General features: G+C 39.4%; 1 protein-coding gene across 6 annotated transcripts in view; it reads left to right on the forward strand.

Moving 5' to 3' along the window:
• The first annotated feature begins 5,727 nt into the window (after window positions 1-5,727).
• Window positions 5,728-19,423, forward strand: part of sema4d (sema domain, immunoglobulin domain (Ig), transmembrane domain (TM) and short cytoplasmic domain, (semaphorin) 4D) — a 44,956-nt gene continuing 31,260 nt past the window's right edge. For 4 of the 6 annotated variants that reach the window (XM_086097234.1, XM_086097235.1, XM_086097232.1 and 1 more), the window contains exons 1-2: window positions 5,728-5,885; window positions 17,447-17,561. In XM_086097234.1, the coding sequence (XP_085953360.1) occupies window positions 17,524-17,561 (38 nt within the window). In that variant the 5' untranslated portion in view covers window positions 5,728-5,885; window positions 17,447-17,523. Of the gene's footprint in view, window positions 5,886-13,947; window positions 14,199-17,446; window positions 17,562-19,423 lie in introns of those variants that run through there. The other 2 variants (XM_086097231.1, XM_086097233.1) reach the window with 2 other exon arrangements.

Consider the following 19,423-nt stretch of genomic DNA (forward strand, 5'->3'; position numbering starts at 1 on the left):
AGAAAAGAAAAATTAATTAATTAATTAAAACGAAATTAAATTTACGTGTGTAAACCAGACGCAAAAAGTGTCACGTGTCCATGGGTAAATGCGACATAAATACCTTAAATTATAATTGCTTTTATTATGTAACGGCGAGCCTCCAATTTTGTAAAAAAAGACTGCATATAAATTAGCCATCCACTAGGGAGTGCAGTCGACAAACATATGAGAGTAGGCTTGCTATACGTTATGTTCCTATTTTCCCCTCTGAGCTCTCTCCGCCACGGCAGATTTCCAGTAGGGAAAATAACAACAAATCCCCACGTGCTCCCTCATTTAACCTTTCAAAACAACTTGAGCTTTTAAAATGCTTCTTGCAACGTGACATGCGTGACATTCATGGTTTTACCACTAGATGGTGGTGCTTTGTCAACACAGTCACATGAACTTAAATAATTGAACTCTTAACCTTGTAATTCCCTCCAGCTTCAATTAAGCATATGACACCATAAAGGGGTTTCCCATAGAAAAAGAAGACTGATAATAAGACAGAAATATGCAGTGCCAATGGACATTTGAGAAGGGAGAGCCTCAGGTGAGAACACAAATATTTCCCTTTGTCAACATATCTTGTGTCCGTCTGTTCAACAGGAAATGTACGATATAATGATATTTGAGCAGCTCAACAACAGGCTGGGCAAGGTTCGAGTGATGAGAAGAGCTTGGTTATGCATTGTCGTGACATGATTCAGAGATGATTGCATTGCTTCAGTGCACAGGAAGTGTGGGAAACATCTTTTGCCAGGCATGATTACTTTACTTACCAAAGTAAGGTTGAGGAGGCAAAAAGGGTCCTGACAATGAGCGTTAACTGCAAATTTCCTGTCCTCCGCGGTTGTTATAATTGTTTTTTGTGCAGTATGTTTCCCAACTATCAAGTCAAGTATAAATTAAACAACCCAATACAAGTTTATGCCTTATTCTAAATATGTATCTGTGAGCTGTTCTGCCATATTCAGGTAATAACCACCCTCACAATGAATTTCACAGCCAGAGACTTCGAATCTACGCTGAGCAAAGTTCCAGAGCGAAAGAACCATTCTCAAACAGGGGCTGGAGCACTATTATATCAAAGGCAAAAGTTAAGCAGAGCTGCAGTGTTAGCACAGATTAGCCTTAGCTAACAGTGTTTCCAGTATTTGCTTTTGATAAACGGTGCTTACTCAAATGTTCTGCTAAGTTGTCTATGTGGGTCCAGGGTGTATTGGTGTCTAGTGATGTCATGCACCACACCGCTACATTAATTAACAAAGTGTAATTCAGCAGTTTGGTGATGCGTACACTTGCTGGCGAGATGAAGCCTATGTACTATGTAGCTATGCTTTGGTGACAAAGCTTGACCTGCCATTGGCCCAACAGTACACAGTATGTTCCCGGATGAGGGCTTACTCACTTGCACGAGACAGGGCTGGCTGATTTCTGCACAACAGGAAATAGGAAGTGAAATAAAATTCTTTATGCTTGAGGTATTTTGACAAAAACATGTCATTAAAACACCCAGAAACTGTTTAAAAGTGTGAAAACTCTTCAGCACTGTAAGTCACTGACATATATTTTTACCCCTAACTTTTTCCTTTTTCACCATTAATAAAAAAAGGATGGTTTGCCGTACCCTGTGACTTTTAACTAATAATCTTAGCCAGGCGACTAGACAGTGTCCTCTTGAGACTGATCCCGGACCAGCCGCTGCTGACCCTTGCCAGGCTGAGAATAATTGCACCGTCTGCTTTTGCAGCATGGATACCACCAGCTTGAGACGCTAAATATACCTGACTGGTGTGTCTGAAGAGCTCAGGCATAGAGATAGTATACTTAGACTGGAAATCCACACCTTGGTGTATTTTTATGCCATCAATTTTCAGACCTTCCTTTACTCAAACACACAAAATAAAAATAAAAAGTATCAATCATGACGCTCTGAATGAAGTTCTTGGGGCATGGTATGTATTGAGACATAAATATAAAAAAACAGTCAGTTTGGCCTTTAAAGATGTCAAGGGGAAAATGTTGACCTTTATGTAGACAAGCAACAGGACAAGCACTGTGAGAATAATGTGAGTTGAGCTATAAATGAATAAAAACTTACATGTAGTGAGATTCAAATACAACCAGGATGACTGCCTATTCCGCCTTAAGCAAGGCCATAGACACATGAACAGGCAGTTATCATCTGCCTCATGCTACTGAGTGCTCCCCATCCGGGCATCTCACTTTGTTGCACAGCAAAATGATAATACAACATCAGAAAAAGAGAGACAGTGAGATGCCTGTCTACTTTACCCTAACACCAAAACAATATTACCGGTATATGATTATATGAGGTTATAATCAATATAGAATACATTTCACAAGTGCAAAAGCATATATATTTCTAACAAAAGTCAAATGAATGAATTACTATTCTTAATTGTTTAACAAGTTGAAAGAGAAGTTAACCACTGTCGAATGTTTAAGTGCAATTTGATATTAAGTCACGACTGGTATGGTGATGCTAGAGTCTTGCTCCTAAGCCAAATAAAAAAGCAAAACCGATGACCTTTGACCCTCGCTATACTGAGCTCTCGTCATCTTTGATGACATGACTTTTAAATGCATATTTGTCTTGAAACCATCTTGTTTGATGGGTACTCCTAGAATAAGTGTTGCAATGTCGCCACACCTCCAATAAAAAAATAAAATAAATGAAAAAGCAATTTGGATATTCAGTTAATTCCTCCTCCTTGTTAAACCAAGCTCTCACTTCAGCCTCACCTATTGCAAGAAAATCCCAAAAAGGCTATAAAAAAAAAGTACTAATAGATGCCCAGAATTAACATTGTAAGCTCCCGTCACGCATGACCATTTTTCACCACGGGAAGTTTGATGACTTTTATACATGTATTTTCTGAAAAGTTAGGTTGAATAGCCAATTGAACCTCTTGCTAGTGCAGCTCTTCCTTTTGAAATAAATGTCACCTCCAAAAACACTTGAAAGCCAAACAGATGCACAAACTTATGCTAGTTGCAAAACCAAGCTCATCAACAGGCACCCATCTTAAAAATGCATATTTTTCAGAAAATGTTTGTTCAATTATGAATTGAAGATACTTCCTTTCAAATAAGTGCTGTGCCAAAAAACTAAAACGCAAACTAAAGGAAAAAACTACTGGATGTTGCTCAATAAAGTGAGGTCTATCTAGCATGCTGGTGTCTATGCCCATTACAGATGCTCTTGTGAGGTGGAACAAATTTTGTACAAATTTAGAGCCCAATTGTTAAGATTCGTAATCGTACATTATCAGCAGGATGGTTTTGTCAAAAAGCATTAAGTAAATTATTTCTCTCCCCAAACCTAATGGCATTTTTCTTGGTGCAAGTTCCATTCCACCAGTGTCTTCTGAAAATCAAATAATCTATTTTTATTTTATTTTTATTTGTATTTCTTTTCACAATCTGGATACTGCAGCCACCACAATCCGCAGACTAATTAGTACAAAGGCCTCAAAGTTCTGAGGATCACGGTTTGAATATCAGTCCTTCTATTCATGTGTGGAATTAAATAATAATAAATAAAAATTGTTTCAATTTGCAATGCACTTTTCATCAACGTGATCTCAAAGTGCTACAAACAAAAAAAAAAGTATGTTTCTCTGGCTTCCATACACATTCCAAAAACATTCATGTTAACTTAATTGAAATTGTCGATTGAAAATTTGAATGGTTGTTTGTGGATAGACATTTACTGCGTGTGTCCTATTATTAACTGGCTGCTTTAGAAAAAGGTCGTTAAACCAACAAAGCATGCGAGACTTTTGCACACTACTGTATGTGTATATCTTTTCAGAAGCAGCAGATCATCTCAAGTTGCAACAAATCATCTGTGCGCCACCGAATACTTTCGGTGCACATTCTTCGGTCACCTGTTGCCTCTTAGCAACACATGTCAGCAAGTGAGTGAAGACTAAGTCAGCTGCTTTGCTAATTCATCTTATATCATCTACCTTTAACTCTCAAATCACCGGCAGACAATAGTGAAGTAAGTGAACAATTTGTACTATTGTTAGCGATTCTACTGAGATTGTAAGTGTTTAATGTGGGTTGGGCTACCAGTATAGTACAACTCAGGAGTGGTAGTAATAACACTGCAAAATCACAAAGGATAGAATAAAATATCCAATCTAACCCAGTATATTTATAAAGCCCATTTAAAAAAGTTGACCAAAGTGCAGTACATCAGTAGATAGGTAGCAAAAATAACATAGCAAAACAAAACAAATGCAGGACAGGTTTACACAAACACAATAAAATGACAGAATAGAAATAAAATAGAGTCATACTCAACTGGTTTATGCTAATCACTCAGCCATTCACAATGTAGAAAAATCCCAAGGAAAACGTGCCATAGCTGATATAGTTTAAGTTTAATGGGCCAGCACCAGTGATTTTGAAGGCCCTTGACAGATTTTGACTGACATGGCAACACAAACAGGCTGAAATCTGATTGGCCAAAAAAAGTCAACATCCATGTGTACTGAAAGCAGTGTGGCCAAGAGAAACATTAAGAAAAGAATAAATTAATGACATTTCGTGAAACACATTTTTGAAATTAGAGTGTACATTTAGTCGGTGCTTCTGCAGGAAAGGCCTTGCTTGCCCTGATCACTTCACCACTGTGGTCTAGACTGGATTTATTTTAACGTAACTCTAAATGTGGTAAAGGTGAATAACATCTTCTCATGTTCCATTAAAAAATTTCCACGTGTGTCTGGTGAACGTGAACAGGAAGTTGGCTGATTTAGCAGATGAATGCATCCATCCAATTTTGAATAATTTGTTATTTTACAAGTCACAAAGGAACCACAGAGGTAGACATTTTTTTCCCTCCACGTCTACTATAAAGATCTTATTGTGTTCATGGCGTGCACAGAAAAGGCCCACTCAGTGACTCAAATCATTCTGTCTCCATTGCAACCCACTGCTTCTTTAATGAAAATGTTGTGTAACCTTTGACCTGCAGCACTCACCTTTTTGGACCCTCTTGTCTCGCTACCGAATCTCTAGGCCAGGATACTTCGGGTATGTACCTGGCCTTAAGTTATCCATTAATTAATCAAAATGTATCATCAGAAATAATTGCATTAAAACAATTCATTATCTAACTTCATGAACTCTAAATATTATTAATATAATTTTGTATTATTATTTATTAAATTAAAAAGAACTGCACATCATCACCCTAAAACAGTTTCTCCCATTTTTTCCCCCCTTCAGAATTGACTAATTAATTCAATGAAAGACAATGTATTGATCGCCCAAGAATTAATTAAAATGCGTTAAATAGTTTCCATGAGGTGCGTGTCTGTCAATGTAAAATATGTCTTGATTTGTGATTTTGAAAATTAAGAGACTTTCAGGAACGTGATAAATAGTTGATGTCCTGAATGAACTGAATATTTTCAAGTTGAAATGCTTTGAGTTGACTCGGTGAAGAAATGTGGAAGGAGGAATTAATTGTTTCACAGTGAAATAGATGTAAAATAAAAAATGTTTGATCGGCAAGAGGACACTTCTATGACTAGAAGTTAACATCCATCCGTGCTCCATCCTTCCTCCTTCGTCCCTCCTCCTCCTCCTCCTCCTCCTCCTCCTCCTCCTCCTCCTCCTCCTCCTCCTCCTCCTCCTCCTAACCCCCCCGCCCCACGCCAGTCGCTATGAGATCCCGGAGCGTCACACTTTGGAACCAGTCTGGCTTCAGCCACCCATGAGGATTCGCTCTCAGGCACATTACACTGCAAGCTTTGTCACGCCGCTTCTTCCTCCCGCACCGGGACAACGAAGAAAGGAGGGGGAAACAAGCGTCCGCGGTGAGTTTGAGTAAATTGAAATCCGCTTTATTCCATGTTCCCCCCCCCCCCCCCCCCATCGCGCTAGCTCGCTAGCTAGCCGATGTAAATGCTGCTATGGCTCGGGTAGTTGTGCACTTGAATGCCGCTTGCACTTGTTGCTCCCCTACGGAGAAAAGGAAACTATTTTAGTCGTTCTTGTTATCACTTTTCAGAAACCGCTCCTTCTTTTTCTGAGTTTCAAAAGAATTTGCTGCAAAAGTGCGCTGTCTAGACAGTTAAAAGTTTAAAAGTTCAAACGGTTCAAAAGGGTTACGGGCAGGCATGAGGAACGTATGGGTCGCGGACTGTTTACTGTCCTCTGAGAGCATTAGATCAAGGCCAGATGGGGCGAAAAATGCTGACTAAGTTTATACGACGATAACAATTTTAATCTTCTGAAACTGAAGTCAGAATATTTCAATTGATTTGTCTTATTTATTTTATTTATTATTTATATATATATATATATAAATATATATATATATAAACATATTATGAGAATAAATTACTATCTCATGATAATAAATGTATTTTTTGAAGAAGAAATTCAAGTGTAAGGCCAAAATGTAATGAGAAGATAGTCAGAATCCTATGCCAGTAATTCATATCACGGTATTAACTGTATCCCTTCACGGTAATGGAATAAATCACAGTATATATATTTTTTTAATATAAATAATTTGCTTACTGGTTTACATAGTCTTTTATTGAAGCTAAATTGATTTTAAAAAACAATGAAAGAATAAATTTACTTTGGATAACACTTATTGTGCAAATCTTAAATCCAAATTAAAAGTCAGCAGTCTCTGGTACCAAATAGTGCAATCAAAAATTATTGCTGATATTTTAAATTAAAACAGTACAATTGACTTAGAGCAAGTATTCACTTGAAGATCACAAGGGCATGCACAAGTGGCCATTTATTTATATAGCGCTTTCAAACAGCCTTAGCTGTCACAAAGCGCTTTACAGAAACACAACATAAAATAAACATAACATAAAACATTAATAGCAATACAATAAAATTACAACAAACCAACATTTTTTCATTCCTACAAATGCTTTGATGTTTGGAGCAGTTATAGATGAAAGAGAAGAGAAAGTCTCCTTTCAGCAGTTGATCAGAGACGTGACCACAACATGCATAGGACTACACATAGAGCTTGGGGGCCCCCCGGTGGTTTGGGCGCTCTAGGCAGTCGCCTACTTCGCCTATAGCAAGAAACGGCTATGCAGTTGGGGGGTGGTTATCAGTTGTGTTACTTGCGTCTCATCTAGCCTCAAGAATGGCGGATGGCGAACTCACGTTACATGCAGTATATCTGGTTGCAACACGTTTTTGTTTTGGGGTTTTTAATATATTTTTAGTAAATTTTCTTGAAAACTTCTTGGGTGGGGGCCAGTTTACTTGGGTGGCCCGCCCAAGTATTAACATGGTGTGGGAAACACTGCTATGTTTTTATGGAATGGTCATACTTTTAACAGTAAAGCTGGACAATGTGGACATGTATAATAATAACAACTTTGTCTTTTTTGACAAGCTTACGTTACAAGCCCAAAAAGCAGTCTTATTTGGTAAAATGGCGCTCTCCGCTCATTAAAAAATATTGGACTCTGGATCTTTGTAATTTGATTTTCGAGGATTATTTTGATTTCAAAATATGATGAAATGTCATCTGACTACTATAACAATCTGCCTGGATTTTAATAGTCACAGGCAAAAGCAATACAATATGCTGTGTGTTTTTACCATGTTCGGAATTGTCAGTAAGCTTGTATATGATCATAGTTTATCCTTGGCACAATTTTGATGCGATTTCTTGTGGAATACAAGTTATTTTGGTACTCTTCTAACGTTCACTAAAAATCCTCCTCTCCCTGTGTGGCTGCCTTTCAAGGACAAACATGTTATAATATCAAAAGATTTAAATTGTAATTTTGCAAAACGAAGTGAAGCAAGAATATAATTAGTTTTACTTGAAATAATTTGCCAAATTTTACCTTCATCAATATTTAGACTTTTTGTTCTTAGGAAACTTGGCCTCACTAATAATGGCCAACACAATAAACACAATGCTTTATGCTACAAAGTACAAAGTATTTAAAAGTGTAACATTTTCACTTCATGTGAATGCATAATTAATAAACCAGCATAATATAAGCAGAAGACTCTTTTTTTCTTTTTTCTTTTTGCACTCCTCAGAAAAGCTGGCACCCAAAGGTCGTTGGGAGGTTTCTACCCTTGATATGCATAAATTTAAGGATGCTCTTTCAACCTAAACAATAGGCTGACATTTATAGGCTACAACCTCGCTCAATGCATCAGCTCCATGTACTTTACCAGTACCAATGCTTTAACACTGGCAATTTAAAAGCAATGGGAAGTCAATTTTGCACAGCATGTATATGTATGTAGTATTAGCAGCTTCACTGCTACTAACTAGCCATTTCGACCCCACCATTTTCCCCCTCAAGCCTTCAAGCCTGTCTGGCCGGAGTGCTGCATCCCCCGGAATCCTTAAAATTTCAGTCAGGCCACGACGCCCCGTTCCTTATTGCACAAGTCCCCACGCAACAAAGTTAATTTGCACTGGTCTTTGCCTGGTTCACGTCACTCGGGCCTTGTTGATATGATGGACTGTCCAGTCGAGATCATCGTAGGTAGGGGGTTGGCTATAGGGAGCTAGCCCTAACAGGATATTGCTGCATACTATTTCACCGGCAGACAAATCATTAAACAGCTGGCAGTTGAGGCAGTTCTGTTGCTTGCACTGACTTTGCCTCAGGTTAGAGGTTGTGTTTGTGTGTTGTGAGTTTGTCCTGGTGCCTTTTTGAAAGAGTATGAAATGCCAGGAGAAGCAATTGACATATTGCTTCTATTTGCTCTTCAGGCACTGATTTCCCCCACCCCTTTAACAGTTCCCTTTTGTTTCTAGGGCACCCTAAGATTGCACAACTCAAAACTATGGGGGCGGAAGTATGCCTCTAAATCTCAGAGTTTGAGCTGTTGCCATGCACAAGGTTACAAGCTTTAATAGTATTGGACAATCAGCCTGTTTGCTTTTTCTTTCGATTTTTGTCATGTCCTCTTCCAACTGTCATATTTTTTAAATATTTGAGTCCATTGTGGGTTTACGTTCTTGAAAAACAACTGCACAAGAAACAAAAATAACATAAATTATTATTAATATATATATTTACTGTTGTTCATTGCACAGAACTTTGATTCACACTTTATTTTGTTGTAATATTAACTTATGTTTATTAATTATACTTCAGTAATTGTAAAATTTTTAACATTTATTTTTACTATTCCTCTGGCTTATTTGAATGAAAATTTATTTTATTTTTTATTTGTTAAGTTTTATATATTAAAAGGTAATTGTTAAATGTATTTTTTTTTACTATTAAATAATGATGATGAACATTTACTACCACCAAAATTAAAATTTAAAGAGAGAGTACAAAAGTACCGAAAATTGGTCCCGTTGAGTACCGGTACCGAGTATTGGAACAGTGCCGGTTCAAATGTGAAAGTTACCCATCCCTGGCGTTGATATTTGAATTATTTTTATGTAATACATTTAAAAAACCAACAAACTTGTAAATTGAATTAGTACTGTAATGCATTGGTCACAGCCTATTACTTGTTTTTCCACATATTCACTTGAACCAGCAGACATGAGCTAAATGAAATGACACGCTTTTTCTTGTTAACGATAACCTTGCCTTCTCTAGAGGCTCCTTGTTTTCCAGTCTTAATCAATTTGCAGTGGTCAGGAAAAAGGGGAATTTCATCAGCGGGATGAAAACGAGTATTGTTCCAGACGTGAACTTTGTGCAGGAATGGCGCCCATCTTGCATCTCAGGCAGAATTTACTTAACATTTTTTTATGTTTTGGACCCCCAAAAAGGTTGGATCATGTATTGCCTTTGCAAAAAAAAAATGGTTTCAGTAATTAAGCATCATGGAGTGTGTCATGTCAGTTTTGCATATTCCATGTTACATCATATCCTACAACCTCTGCTTGAAAAGAAGGCGGATCAACAATTCACCTCCCACTGTGGCAGTCACTGTAGTCGTTGACGCTGACACCCCCAAATCAATGCTTCCCCCCCACCTCCATCTCATTAGCAAGATTGTTACTACTTGGGTATGTTTACACAACAATGACCAAGCAATGAATAAGGGAGTGTACTTACACTGTGTTGACAATGCAATGTATTTTCCATGGTTTTCAAAATATTTACTTAGAAGACAACTCTTTTCTTTTGCACAGCCTTTTCAAGCCAAGATTTATCTACCTTTTTCTGGGTTGCTGTTAGGGATAGATGATTATCATGAGTGAAACAACAACAACCCGGTACAGTCGGCAGCATGGTGACCCCCTAGTATATAACTTCCGAGGTTTTGGGTTCAAATCTTGGGTCCTGCCTTCCTGTGTGTAGTTTGCATGTTCTTTCCGTGCTTGTGTGGGTTTTCAACAGGTGTTCCAAATTTCTGCTCCAATTCAAAAACATTTGAGGTCAATAGAGGGTTCCGACCTTTGTGCTAAAAATAGCAACATCCCACAATCCCATGCGGCCGACCATAGCGGTAGGTAAGTTCCCCTTTTCAATGTGAACACCGGTACACTGGTTAGTGTAAATATTTACAGTAGATTCGTTTACGCGAGGAAAGGTTTTTAGGGGACTTTGACAATCTGTAGTGAGGGAACAGTACACGGAGAGTGCGCGGTATGACTACAAATTGTGTTTGTTAGGCGATTTGGATGCGTATAAACTAAAACGGAGACTGGATTGCTGACCCAAAAGTACTGCACAGCATAACACATATTGATATTGTATTACATTATGAAATTGCATTATTACATACAAGCCATTTAAAATGTTTTCCACTAAATCCCGACACGCTATACTGTCACCCTCTTGGTGACTGGAGGTGCTCGCATGTAAACAGGAGCGTTTAACGCCCTCCAGTGTGATTGTGACACAACTTGCTTTAGTGTACTAATACGTTATATTAAAAGTAGAAATAGTATGATGTTTTTTTTTCTTCTTCTTCAGAGTAGTCTAACTTACGAGATGAAAATATTACTGTAGAAGAATCCAACAAAGAGCAATCATGCGAGAAGGCAATATTTTACCTGTAACAAAGCGATCAAAACAAACGCTCGTGGCGTGGTAGATTTGATCTGTTGATCGCAGCCAGCCAAGCTCGTCTTTGTCGTTCACTCTTCTTCTGGGCTTCTAATCCCTGATTTGTAATCATTTTCTGCAGTCCAAAAAAACATTTCCGCCTTTTCCCTCAGACTGCTACAATCAATGATTATGCTTAAATGTCCCATTCGTCACCAAATCTTTGTACTTGGATTCCACCTGGCTTTTTCACATAAGGAGTTTTGACATATGGCGGGCGCCCACCCATATTGTTCTAGCCATGCAGGATCGGGTCAGGGGGCAGCCTTTGGTGCTCTGATGTTGAGGTGTCTGGTGCTGTGTTTTCTCCACACATCAGACATCTGGGCCAGCCCACATCACCCCCTTACCTAACACCACACATCCTCCCCATCCCCACTCCCCAGCCACAACAGCCGCTGAACCCCTTCCCACCCCCTGGCTGAAATAATTTGCTATTAGCAGGGAGGGGCACCATCTGCCTCCATAGACCAAGCAGACATGCCTGTAGAGGCATTTGGTGTGTGGCGTGGGTGCGCGCCTGCATGTGTTTGTTACTGGCCATGCATTACTGCATTTCTGCATTCCAAAGATGTTTTAGCGAACCATAGAGTAGATCAAGCCTTAGAATAAACTGATAAGAAGGACAGAGATGGAAGCCTGTTTCATAGAAGAGGTCACGCCAAATTACTGTATCACTGCTTTAACAGAAGTCCTGGTGTTTTCCCACCCTTGCCTTCGCCATGAACTCTTCAAAGGCAGGATACTGCCACAACAGCCTTAAGATCGATGACCGGTATGCGGCTAAAATAACAGCGGCAATGTCTTTCAAAACAGCAGCAGCATTTGAGCCCAGATTCAAACCTGGAACCTCAGGCAGAGCAGTGCTAACTACTAGTACCTCAGTGTTCTGCCTGTCTGACTGAGTCAGTTTGAACAACATGACACAAACTCTGGGAAATTGAGATACATGCATGCTCATGTTTTTCATCTTATAGCAATATAGCTCTTATTTAAGCAGGAGTTCAGAACATTCAGACCTTCAAATTCTCCCTGTTTCATCTATTCTTAACACCAATCTTATTGGCTTTGTGGGACCGCCTGAGATTTTGCAATTATGCACATTTTGTGATCAGCTGTAATTTGATTGGCTCCGCGAAGTAAGACGTAACATATTATAATAATATACATAAGTAGTTATTGGAAATGCACGTTATTAATCACCAATCCAGCATTCTGCCACTTGTGCAAAACTCACAATGACATTTACCGGTACATATAACAAGTGAAGAACAAAAGCTTTATTTATTTATACGTTCCTTGATTTCACAATTTAACTAATATTCAAATTGTAGACTTTTAAAATGACACATTAATTGAAATAATTTGCTTTTTTGCCCAGCCTTAATACGGGTATTTGCAAACGTCCAGTAATACAGTATAAGACTATTATTCTGCGTCCCATTTCACTTCGTTTTGCCATGCAGGAGTTGCAACTCCTAAATCCACAAGTTGTTCTTCATTCAAATAATTTTGAAAAGGTTCCAAATAAAGTATTTATTCCTAATTTATTTTTATTGCACATTTTGAAAGTAGCTGAAAATCAAATTATGTTATTGTTAATAAATAAATGTTTTATATTTAAATCAAACTCATCGTTTATCGCCCCACGACATAGATAAGTGCAGCGCAAAGCTCCTGATGCATTGCCGCTGACAACCAACTTGGCTGTGTGTGTGTGTGTGTGTGTGTGTTTTTTTAAAGGTTCCCAGCATTTAGTGTTGCCTAGGGCACGGAGTTGGAAGGGAATGGCAGCAGGAAGGCAGCCCGCATACAGTACATTCTGTTTGTCTTGTTCCCCCTCCTATCCTTGTCTTACGGCCATCTGCATGCAAGGCAACATTGACTTTTACAGGTGGCAGATTTGAATCTTTTCCCTGGAACGGTTTACAAACTGATGACATTGAAAACAGTTCGTATCCTATCCACCTTATTCCCAGGCCCCATCAGCCTTTGCATTTTTTTTATGGCCGCAACTTCCGGTATGAACAGAAACCGGCAAGTTTGTTTCAGATCACTTCACTTACTTTGTGTGTTGTCTAAGTGCCTACACTTAAGAGCAGTTTAAAAACGCCTCTCATGTACAGTTTACCAACAGGTAAACTGACCTTGGATTGAAGCTATAAACATGACATGTACATTGCAAGCACTAAATTGTGTGCACTGTTGCTGCAAAACTGTTATAGTCTTGTTTATCTGTTATTCAGTGTGATTTATTTTTCAAACTTTTACTGAACCTTAATTGTAAAACACATCTTAAAAATTTTGTAAAAAGACAAAAGCAACTGACAAGAGGAAAATGGCTCTTTATAACAATTTATTTCTTACATATGATAAGGCAAAGCATACATTTAATAACGGTGGCATTATTTAATGCAAATGTACGGAGCACACCCTCACCTTTGACGTAAGGTTGTCGTATGGTGATATATATATATTTTTTTCGTGTTACAGCTGACAACCAACCAAGTCTTGCGCCAAACAGGAAACGTAAAAACTTCAACTTTTTTCCCTTTCCGATTGTGTTGGAGCAAGGGTTCACCATATCGATTCAACCGGCTAAATATGACAATAAACTCAGAGGGAACACTGCGACAGAGCTCATCTTGCGTTGCAGTCCCATCACCTCCAAAATGGTGGATACATCTGAGGACACGCATTGCATGTTCCCCATAGCACTGTTGGTTCCCCCACTACAGTGCCTAACAGTTTAACAGCTAGCCCCTGTGCTTAAAGGAGAAGAAAGCGACCCCCGTCACAATAGACGCACTCCCATATGCCCCCTCCCCCGTCTTCCACTTGCTTCTTCCTCCTCGAGTCGATTGTGTGTGTATTGAGGTTTTCCAGAGACGAGACCGCTCCTGCACAGTAGCAGATGAGCGCCGTCCCTCCCCGCCCTTTTTCCATGGCGGATGACAGAGAGCGGCGTGGGTGAAGATGACATGTCATATTTGGTTGATTTAAATGGTTCTGTTTCCGTTTGTCTGTCATGCACCCATGTGAGCGAGCAGAAAAATCTATCCACCTGCAGGATTTCCCCCCGCACTCGTCATGGTAAGACTCCTGTCGTTGCATTATTGGTACAGAAATCAGATTTTGTGCACAGTGCAGTGTGCAAATGTGTGGTATGAGGTGGTAATCTGGAAAGTCATTGCTTTGCAAAGTCACTATCTTGGATCTATTGGTTTTTTTTTTACACAACATTTAAAAAAAAAATGTTCAGTCCTGCTAATCTTGTTAGGATCACTGCAGATTTATTGATTGTAAGCTATGTGAACTAGGGATGAGCACTTGACTACATTTCCTTGATCAATTACTTTATCAATTTGTGGATATGTTTTAAATTAGGGATGTACGATATATATTACCTTATTATACACAGTCCTAATATATACTACAAATAGAGTACAAATATGAGTTTCAGTGGCTTTTCACTACATTGAAAACAGCCCAGACAAGATGGCACGACCAGCGGAACCTCTGTTGAATGTTGTCTGGCAAATGTTATAGGCGGCGGAAGCAACATAAACAAAACTGGGCAGCTGAGCCGAGCTATGCCTAAGTTAAATGTCTAAAAGGTGAGGATAAGTGGTTCCGAAAATGGATGGATGGATGGATAGCAAACCCTATAAAGGCCTAGATACACCAATCCGACGTCAGCCAAACGTGACCGACGCCTACCCCCTGTGGCGTTGGGCCAAACGTTGGCACGTCGTGTAGAAAAATAACGTAAATACACATCGCACCGACACCAACTATTACGTACCTTCAGCGCATGCGCGAGAAGTAATTCCCCTCCATATCATCGGCGGCGGTAGTCATTATTCCTAAAGGCAACCGGCAACCTCTTTACTCATACCGGTGTTGACAGCGGCGCCGGGGTAAACGCGGCGGCCAGCTGGTGAAGCGAAAACGGGCGCTGGAACAAGCTTCGTCCCCTTCGCATTCCCGAACGCATGGATGTACTCCGTTGTGGCATATCCTGGACCCTGTCGACTCCTGGCTGCTACCGATCGTTGGTTCACCCAAAAAGCTTCGTCTGTGCTGCCCTCCGCGTTTTGGACGCGGTGCCGAACTCCAGCTTCTGAAGGAGCTTCCTCGAGACCGCCGGACGGAAAGGCCATGCACCACTGCTGCTCCCACAAGGATCGCGCGGTCATTGACAAACAAAACGTTTATTTTGAGGGAGTTTTTCCTTTTCAACAACTTTGATGTCCTCTGCCTGACGGAGACCTGGACTATCGCTGGTGAGTCCACCGCTATGATTAATTTACTACCACTGGCTGTACTTACTTGGACGCTCTGAGGACGTCGGGCCGAGGTGGAGGAACGGCGACTATTAAAAATAAATAAATAAATGTAAACGATGTCTTATTTACCACATCGATCACAGCTTTGAAGCCACCTTCTTTGAAGTCGGCCAAACTGTCACTGTGCTGTGTCATTTACCGACCTCCAAAATACAATAAAGACCTTTTAAACGATATCCTCTTTATGGGGGACTTTAATAGTCACGTGTGCTGTCCTGAAAAACCATAAAGTTCAGTTGAGTACTGTTTATCCGCGTTGTCACTTGGTCTTCTTGCCTTGTGCGCTGATTCGCTAGCTAACAGTCAATCACAGTGGTCAAATGCCCCCGACGCCGATTCAACATGTCAAATTTGCTGGATTGGGCAATCTGTTTTGGGTTATGTGTTTACGGTCTATTTTAAAATAATGTTGTAAAACATGACTTAAAAAGTCAATCTAATTTTTTCAGTGTCCAGTGTTTCAAAAATTGGTATACCAACACTTATCTGCTTATGGGGACCTAAATCCCACTTTGGCGGGCCGTAATCGGTGTTATTTCAGCACGCTAACACATAACACAGCATATTAATCTCGGAATCTAATGCGGCTATTGTAATCCCTTAAAGGCAGATGAGATGAAGAGCTAATGCCTGATTTTCCTGTTAGCTACAGGATGCATCATATTAAAATATCCTCTTCCAAAAACCCAGATTGGTAAAAATTATATTCTTTGTCTCCTCCTGCATGTACTTTTAAGTGTTAAAATAAGCAACCAATAGGTTTTTTTTATTATACATGTACTGTACCTCCATTTGCCATCACAACATTGCTTTGTACAAGAACTTCGTCCTACCTGTCCCATGCACTTTGTTTTGAAGGTCGCTGTTATTTTTCTCAAATACCCCAAGTATTGAAAGCCTAAAAAGGTTTGCGCAAAATAACAATAGCATGTCTGATTGATTCTTGTTTATTTTCGTCAAGGCAAGAGTTGTGGTGGTTTTCTTTTAGTGCCGACAACCTCAAATACTGTAATTAATGCATCAGTACTGACTCTGATGGATGCTTAACAAGCAAAGATAAGCAGTTTGCTGTCAATTTGGTTTAAAAAAACAAAAACAAATGCCAACAATGTTGGATTTTGAGCAAAATTATTTCCACAGAACAGTCTGACTTTCTAGCAAGATGAAATATATTTGCCATATACTTTGATATAGTAAGACATTTGTTGACAACCACTGGATTGGCTTATGAATGAAAATGTTTTGAACATATATATTCAAATACATATATTTTTGAGTCAAGTCAAAACCAGGTGGCTTAAGTAGCTATTTAACCTCAAATCGTGCAAATTTCAATGTAAACCACTGAGAACAATGTAAGCTTTTTGAAACAGTTATTTTACCTTGCCTAGTACCTACTGTTGCTAGCTGAAAAGAACAAAGGCACTATCCAGATCATCATAGGGTAACTAACATTACATAAGCACATCCCTTTTTTTTGGACAATGATTTTCCAAACAAGTAAAAACAGCACCTAAGCAGTGATGTCTTGTACTGATGCTGATTCTGGCAAGTAACATTTTTTTTGTTTTTGTTTTAGTTCGCTATAAAATGTTTGACAACACGGACAGCAATCTGTGTGGCATTACTACAGTATGATTTTTATTTATTTATTTTTTCCCCATCAGCATTTGCCCTGTGTGTTCTTCGACAGCAGTATACTATTTGCTGTACCTTGAGGATTACTTTTCTCTGTTCAGCTAGCTGGGTGGGGGGTGGGGGGTTGTTGCTTCAGTCTCCACGGTAACAGTATCCCACAGAACTTGTCTCTGAGGGAGCAGGCCTCGTTATGGCAATTGTGAGCCACTGAAGCATGTCTGCTTAGTTCAGAATTGTCTGCTGGCCTGATTGTCATTTTGTGGATATGACGAATCACAGAGGAAGGAATTTCAAGGGTGATACCGCAATTTGTGATTGTAACTAACTTTCTGTTCTTCTTTTTTGTCTTGGCAGAATTGCGTTTTGAGAGTCCTGGGCCTCGTCCTCAACCCGTTTTAACTGTGCAGGGGGGGAAGTGAGAAGACATTTTAATGAACCACTACACGCTAGTCGACGCCATGACCGATAGGTAAGTGGCGTGTCCTCTTCATGCAAGCTGCACTCTTGTCTAGCTAACCTGTTTATTCAGCGTGAAAGTAAGACATCCCTGCAGTGTTGCTGCTGTGGCTCAAGCAATAACACTCCACTCACTCTTTGCGAAGTGTTGTTTGAGTGTTCCAGTGCACCACCAGAAGGGTACATGGGGTGAGGGAGTTCATAACATAGAGGAGTAAATGGTTATGGTTGTGTGGGTGGGTGTTGAAAGGAGTGGGGGGTGTAAAGACTGTTTTGCTTCCCCCTGAAATTGTATGACATTTGCACAGAGGCTGATTTGCATTTCTTGTTACCACTGACAAAACGGCAAGCTGACGGCCTTTGAGGCTTTGTTTCAATGTGTTACTTTCTTTGTAATTCCCTCATTAAGTTCTTTTCAGTTTTTTCTGCTTTCGTTTGTCAACTTTTTTTTTTCCATCTCTCCATGTGGGTTCGAAGGATTGGGGAGCGGTAGGCAATAAGCGGAATAAGCGCCAGAGGCCGGTCAGCTGAAAGGGATCTTCGCAAACAACAAGGCTGCTCCTATTATGAAGCGGCCTCAAGAATGCTGAGCACAAAATGTTTCTCACAATGTGAACTTTACGAGCCACGGTGGTCTTCTGGTTGGCACATCTGCCACATGGTTCAATACAATCATATCATGTTTCAGTTATTGGTCTGGTCTGTAACGTGCAGTTTTAAGGAAAGGGAGGGAGGACGCTACATTGCACACAGGCTGGTCTCTATTTGGCTTCAGGCTGCAAAATGCAAGCTGCCTGTGAGTGATTGTTTTTTGTGATTGGCATTGAAAGGCATTCATTGACATATGCCGATCACGTACCTTTCCACAGATCGGTGGCTGATCGAGCGGAGCACCACTATCCTGAACGTGACCCATGAGTGTCTTGTCAGACTCGATTCTGTAAAACATTTCATCTGAACTACATTTGCATTGTTCAATGTCGCCTTTGGTTCTTGTCTTGACGATGCAGGCTTTGAATGTCTTCAAGAGTGTCTGAAGCAGAAGTGTGTTTTGACGGCCAGTTCTCGCGATTAATTAAAACTTGTTCATTACCCGTGGTTGTTCTCAAAATTATCTGAAGAAAACAAAGTAGTGGTCACCACTGCTTGTCTTGTCTTGAAGTACTTGTGACCATTGATCAATAAAAAAAAACATGACAGTCGTCATCCAAGGTTGTCTGAACTTGGTTCATTTAAGTAAAAAACTTATTTTCATCTGTTTTATAGATACACTTAACCGCACATCAATAAGAACATGGAAAATCAGTTTGAAAGCAAAAAATTAAATGTCATAATGGACTTACAAGGTTGTCATCGGACAGCAATGTAGTATTTGAATGTGTTTAATAGGGCTGTAATGATTATTTGAATAATTGCTTAACCTGCTTATTTTTTTTATTTTTTTGGGGGGGGGGGGTTAAAAAAAAAATTCAAATAAACCTTTCCACCACATTATTAAAAAAAAAAAAAAAGGATTATGATTATGGTTTGGTACAAAACGTGACAAAAAAACAGGCAAAAATGTTGATAATTGTTTTCCCAAAGTAAAAACAGATGTTGTTAAATGTCTTATTTTGACTAAGCACGGAAACAAACAATCTGCTCTCATGGAGGACAACAGAAATCTGAGAACGATTTACTGTTGAGAGGCTGAAATTCCAGGGACAGTTTTACAATTTTAAGTAAGCAAGGTCACTAAATGATTCATCGATTATCAAAATAATTGTCAATGAATTTGATCATCGATTAGTTGTGGATTAATTGTTGCATCTATAGTGTTTAAAAAAATGTTACAGACTCATTTTGTTAAGCCAGTATACCTGCTGGACTGTCTTT

This window comes from Leptonotus elevatus, chromosome 15 (genome assembly GCF_054856555.1).
Source record: "Leptonotus elevatus isolate MCC_2025b chromosome 15, RoL_Lele_1.0, whole genome shotgun sequence".
Lineage (NCBI taxonomy): Eukaryota > Metazoa > Chordata > Actinopteri > Syngnathiformes > Syngnathidae > Leptonotus > Leptonotus elevatus.